The sequence below is a fragment of the Pavona decussata genome, unplaced genomic scaffold (assembly GCF_977016875.1).
Source record: "Pavona decussata unplaced genomic scaffold, jaPavDecu1.1 SCAFFOLD_571, whole genome shotgun sequence".
NCBI lineage: Eukaryota > Metazoa > Cnidaria > Anthozoa > Scleractinia > Agariciidae > Pavona > Pavona decussata.
In genome coordinates this window covers 37,634-43,646 of record NW_028145848.1, presented here as the reverse complement: position 1 = coordinate 43,646, position 6,013 = coordinate 37,634, and the positions used below count along the sequence as shown (strand labels likewise).

The 6,013-nt window shown below is 40.1% G+C and overlaps 1 protein-coding gene and 1 long non-coding RNA gene across 2 annotated transcripts; both read right to left on the bottom strand.

The window, feature by feature from the left end:
* Positions 1–458: 458 nt before the first annotated feature.
* LOC146449838 (uncharacterized) lies at positions 459–4,267 on the bottom strand. The gene has a single exon (XM_085101057.1). It carries the CDS (start codon positions 4,054–4,056, stop codon positions 2,026–2,028), a length of 2,031 nt encoding a protein of 676 aa, XP_084957183.1. The 5' UTR covers positions 4,057–4,267; the 3' UTR covers positions 459–2,025.
* A 99-nt stretch (positions 4,268–4,366) lies between these two features.
* Positions 4,367–5,644, bottom strand: LOC146449837 (uncharacterized). Its single transcript, XR_014860500.1, has 3 exons — positions 5,214–5,644; positions 4,961–5,033; positions 4,367–4,723 (listed from the first exon to the last, which is right to left on the bottom strand). It is a non-coding gene; the product is annotated as an uncharacterized LOC146449837 (long non-coding RNA).
* Between the last annotated feature and the right edge of the window lie 369 nt (positions 5,645–6,013).

The window sequence follows — 6,013 nt, the reverse complement described above, 5'->3', positions numbered from 1 at the left end:
GTTCTGCTTTATCCGTATACTTTTAAACCGCGCAAAAATATTCCTGCATTAGTAGGCACCACCCATAGGAAACCTGAGTATCTCGCGATGCGCAGAACGTATGCCTTGGGTTCAAACCCCGGCTGGACCAACACTCAGGGTCCTTAAATGACTGAGGGGAAAGTGTTGCCTTTGTAATGACATCTGCAAATTGTTAGACTTTCTAGTCTTCTCGGATAAGGACGGTAAACCGTACGTCCCGTCTCACAACACTTGTTCCTAATAATAATCTGTGGGAAGTTAAAGAACCCTTGGCACTGTTCGTAAAGAGTAGGGCGTGGATTTCGGTGTCATGGTCTATCTGATTAAAGCCGTCATTGGTCTGGGTGGGTAGGGTGAGAGGCGGCTACATTGACCCTGAAAAGCCCCAAGGGGGGATTGGTCAATCAAATTAAAAAAAACAATCAAATATACCAAAACAGTAACGTTTAATGAAACTTGAGTTGTTCACATGCTTATACCTTTCAAATTATGCAACACGTCTGTTGAACGTTAACATTTCCCATTCCAACAAATCAAATCATACTATGCTTAAAAGTAAGCTGAAGTTTCCGACCGCACAGGACGGGTAACAAACATCCCTGTAACAATTGGAAAATTCACCTTGCTAGTAGGAAAGATTATACTAAGGTGGCTAAATATTTTTCAAACAATCTGTCTACAACAAATTAACAGAACACCTAGAAAATCTTTGTAGACCAAACGAACAACGGAAAACCTATCACGCTTTGTTTGCAACACTGAACAAACCAACACAAATAAGTGTCAAAGGCAGATATATCGCGCAACAACAACGATATTTTATTATTTGTCAATAAATCCTTAATCCCCTGGCTCCGCAGATAGCAGTGCTAATCGAGGCGGGCCATGATAATCCGGCAGTAAAAGAAGAGGAAATTACACAGGCGCTTTTCATTTAGCCATACATACATTATTTTCAAGCTGAAGTTTCCAACGCTACAGGACGGATACCAAAACATCTCGGTAACAATCGAAAAACTTCATCTTGCTAATAGGAGAAAATGTAAGAGCGGCGAAAAGTTTTCCAAACAAACTTCCTACAAAAAGGTTTAGGCCAAAACAGAATACTCGGAAAACTTTCCCTCGCCCGAAAAGACACAATAAAGCTATTTACTTTGCCTTGCTGAACTTTATATTAGCTGAGTAGCACTTTATATCAGCTTGAACGGATATTAAATGTCGCTATCATCCCAAATCGAAAATCTGAACCTTCCCGACGGAAATTTGTCCCTTCGCGCAAACTTGTCGAAGCGTTGAAAGCTGTGGAGCTTGCGTTTGACTTGTCGATAACTGGTGCAGGTTTGTAAAACGCTATAAAAGTCTGGATGGTAAACACCTTGCGAATAAAATTTGGCTATTTTCATAAAGCCGTTTCTGTAGAGTTCATATACAAATATTGGCCCACTTTCTGAGAACTTCACTTCGCGGACTGGTAACAACTGAACTAGAAACGCGTGTAGTATGTCAGTTCTTATAAGTAAAAAACCGCATAACCGTACGAGAGATACGAGGTCACTTTCAGAAAAAGATAGGGGGCCACATACATTCCACTGCAAAATATTGAAAAGTAAATCTAAAGAATCTTTATCGAAGTTGTTCGGTAGACAAAGTTGATTTTGGCCGTGCGGTTTTAAGCAAACGCTACATATGCGAAATGTAGTGCTATTGCGAAGAAACGCGGAGAAAAAATCACTAGCGAAGGACAAGTAATTCGTTGAAATTGAACGAGAATAGCTTTCGGAACTCAAGGAAATTACTGTTCTGTCATTGCTGACGATGAACGCGAAGAACAGTTGTGGGATGAGGTCAATTTCTTTAAGTACTTGTGACAGCATTTGGTCTTCGCCGCAATATGTCATCTCAGCCATGAACTTGTTTGGTATAGATTACCTGCCACATTCAAAAAAGGTACTTTACACTTCGCTCACAAGAAACTATTCAACTTATTCAGTCATTGTAAAACATTTACTGCTTATGAACTTGGCGATGTATGTCAATTTTCGGTGTTCTTAGCTCGTAGATTCCGTTAGAGTGCAAGTATACGAGGTCGATAGGATAAATCAATGCATTTACAGCTTCTTTAAAACTCTTACCGGCATTGAGTTTAAATTTTGCTGGTTCAGTCTCCGAATACTCAGCTAGATAGGCTGTTTTGTGGTCTTCCGATAACCTTAAAACTTTGCCAATGAACACTTCAGGACATTTTTCAGTAGAATTCGACGCTACTAAAGCAACAAAATCGCCAGGTATGGGAAGATATTCTATGTTTCCTTCCTCGTCTTCATCGCTCAAGATAAGTACACCGTCTTCGTCAAGGCTTCGAGAAACCGTCGAGCTTAACATATCTAGCGCCTTACTTTTCTTCTGAGCCAAGGGACGTTCGTCGTAAAATCGCTTTTGCGTCCTTACGGAATGCTTCATTAAAGTTGCAAACGATTCTCTCAGCGCAGGATCGTTACTTCCGGGCAAAGTCAAAAAATGATTTACGACTGCTTTTCTTAAATCGACCGTGGTTAACTTCATTGAAAAATATTTTTCGAAAAGCGAAGACACGTAATTTGTATACGAAGCATGAGTGAAGGGGTCGCCTCTTGAATTGACGAACAAAAAATCATGTTCTTTACCCCCCAAAAGCAAGTTTCTCATTTTAGTGGAGTAAATCTTCAAATAATTAGTGAGAAAAGTCAATGGTGTTAGATCTGTTCTGTTCGGTCCATAAGTGAGTCTTGTTTTGTAAGCATCCTCATACAAGATGGTGGTTCCGTCTTGATTAAAGCAAAGAAAATTTTGATTCTTACACTCATCGCTGTTTTGGCCGCCATAAATGCGCAAAGATATGTATTCTTTAACTCGCCCGGGGTTAGCTGAACAGTAAAGCAGTAGGAGACATAAGTTCATGCAACTTCTTGCCTGGTCCAACCCAGTTTTCTCGCTTACTTCCCATTTTAATTCACGGCAAAGTTCTAAAAGTTCGCTATAAACCACTTTTTCCAGTGCAGGCTTTTTTGCCAAATCGTCTACTTTATCTCGCCGTGCTAGGCGTTCTAGCTGTCTCTGTATGGCCCTCACTTTGTCTACTGAATCAGTCCAATCTTTGATCTGACTAGATACTGATGGCACTTTCAACACGTTAAGGAAGGCGGAAATATAACGACTGCAAGTTATTGCCTTTACAGAACGCGAATCCATCATGTAATTTGAGAATTGTTGTATTATCTGCGCATCGGCACAGTAAGAAAATTTTGGATCGACTTTTTTCACGTTTTTTAAATACCACATGAATCGAGAAAGTCTTTCAATCATTTTGTCAATAGTCACATTTTGCAACGCACTGCCTTCACGGTCACAATTGAGTTCGCAAGAATAAAACCTTCGTATTTCTTTGATGTCTGAAAGGAGCTCGGGTGACATTTCCTCGCTACTTAGGGAAGCAACTTTTTTGCTTTCATTGCAAGAGGAGTCAGAGGCTTCTTGTGTTACTACATCATCACTGACGGGTTCTACGGAAGAACCAATCAGTTTACTACCCACATTCACAAGGTGTCTGCCATCGCTTTCAAGATCGTCATTTTTGGAGGAAGGCCCTGGTTGGTCGTCTAAACAGTTATTTTGCGTATGATCAAATTCACTTTGAAAATTCCAAGGTATTTGAGATTTTATCGGAGAAAAACCTGTTGAAACGTCGCCCGTTACAGTAGGAACTTGGGGTTCAAAGGTTTGCAAAAAATGCGATAGAAATCTATAGCTACTTTGAAGACGTAATAAATTGTGTTCACTTATTAATCTAAAAGGGCCATTTTGAGGTGGAAGGTGACTGGAGAAAAAACGGTTCTCGTCTTCTGTACAGACTAAAGTCTGTATTTGCAGAAAATTCAGTGTATTACATAAATGATCTTCCGCTACACTAAAAAACAGTTTGCTTTTGACCTCGGAAAAACAGTAAAACAATTCTTTTCCTCGTCTTATTGCATTGAGATTGCCAAACTGAACAGCCATTTCGCCAATCAAAGTTCCACCCAAAATAGCAAGCTAAACTATAACATGCAAAAAAAAATTATATTGACTCCTGTCCACGTAGCCGGCAATCTGTTTCGTTGACAATCTGAGAAAGGCCTCCTTACCAGTCTTTATATACTTGAAAATTATTACATGAACCAATCAATCTTGCTGCAAAAGAGAAAAAAGAAAGAAAGCAACTTAAGAATACACGCAGACTAACACACCCAAAGAAGGATCCTTCCTTAGATTCCTTTAAAAAAGAAATGAATTCGGCCGGACGGGTCCTCTCCCTAACCCTAACCCTAAACCTTACACTAAATTCTATACATAAATCCTTGAACCTTGACCGCAAATCCTAGTAATTTAATTTGCTTAATAGGCTGAACCCCGCTAGCGGGGTTGCCCAATAACTGAACCCCTTCCCGGCTTGGTGTTCAACCCTAAATTTTTAACTTAAGGTTTATGAAAAATCAACCCCAGACATTTAGTTTGCTTAAAAGACTGAACCCTAGAGCGCGGTTCAGCGAGGCACACCCCCTGACTTTATGCGTTTCAATATGGAAAATTTTTATGATTTGACTCACCAAAATTCCTTTCAGTGGAGAGGCGCTGTCAAGTTGTTCATTATCAAATTCAAACGGAAACCAGGTCTGTCAAAAGTACTCTATTTAAAAAAAAACACACAAACAATTAGTGGTGAACCCCGCTTGCGGGGTTGCCCAATAGCTGAACCCCTTCCCGGCTTGGTATTCAACCCTAAATTTTGAACTTAAGGTTTATGAAAAATCAACCCCGGACATTTAGTTTGCTTAAAAGACTGAACCCTCGAGCGCGGTTCAGCGAGGTACAGCCCCCTGACTTTATGCGTTTCAATATGGAAAATTTTTAAGATTTGACTCACCAAAATTCCTTTCAGTGGAGAGGCGCTGTCAAGTTGTTCATATCAAACGGAAACCAGGTCTGTCGAAAGTTCTCTATTGGAAAGGTTTTAAAAAAACACAAACAATTAGTGCATTTGTGCTGGCATGGGTACTTTTCACATGTTAAATCAATTATAGGCCGTAACTCTAAAATTTAGTTTGCCCAATAGGGGTTTATCTACCCTACCCGGTTTAGTATTCAACCCTTAATTTTAATTCGAAGATTTGACTCACCAAAATGCCTTTAGTGGAGAGAGACTGTCCATATCAAATTGAAGCGAAAACCCAGGCCTGTCCAAAATACTCTATCGGAAAGGTGAAATTAAAACCAATTAGTGCATTTATGCTGGGTAAATTGCCATGTCAAACGGTTAAACAAAGACAGATTCAGAGATTTGACTTACCAATTCGTTGTGTCAACAATTCCGCGTTCCAAAAACGAGCTTAGGCACGGTGAAAAAAGTCAGGGTCTATAGCGTAAGGAAAACAAAAAAACCCGACAATTAGTTCATTTGCACTGGCCACTTCGATTAAAGGGAAGTTCATCTCCTTTTCCTTAGAACCTAACAGATAACTGGGCACAGATTCGTGTTTGCTTTAAACGTCAAGGGGCGATGTTACTTTGAATGGCCGAAAAACAAAATTGCAGGGACTGAATTGTGTGATAATGGCTCGGTCTTGTTAAAAGGTTCCTACTTCTACACAGAAACCAATGTTAGTGCATGAATTGCATGTATGTATAAGAGCTCTTGAGATAAACGAGCACTTGTTTTAGATTCCGAGGCCAAGAAGGGGCGTACACGGTCAAGGTTGAAATGAAACTTCTCGGAGCTCTATTAAAGAGCAAGTGAGTGAAAAGGTACCTTTGGCGATCTCACCTGCGCCTACAGTCGGGATAAGTTAAAAGCGAGTTAAGAATATACCGAGAAGTTATACATGTTACGGTTTACGGGTCGAGAAAAAATTCACTTACCATGCTTCCAGTAGCAAAGTGCCCGCGCAATGTGAACTTTGCTCATGTAATCACGAGCTAA

Coding starts and splice junctions, on each gene's coding strand:
- LOC146449838 (XM_085101057.1), bottom strand. CDS start 4,056: ATGGCTGTTCAGTTTGGCAATCTCAATGCAATAAGACGAGGAAAAGAA.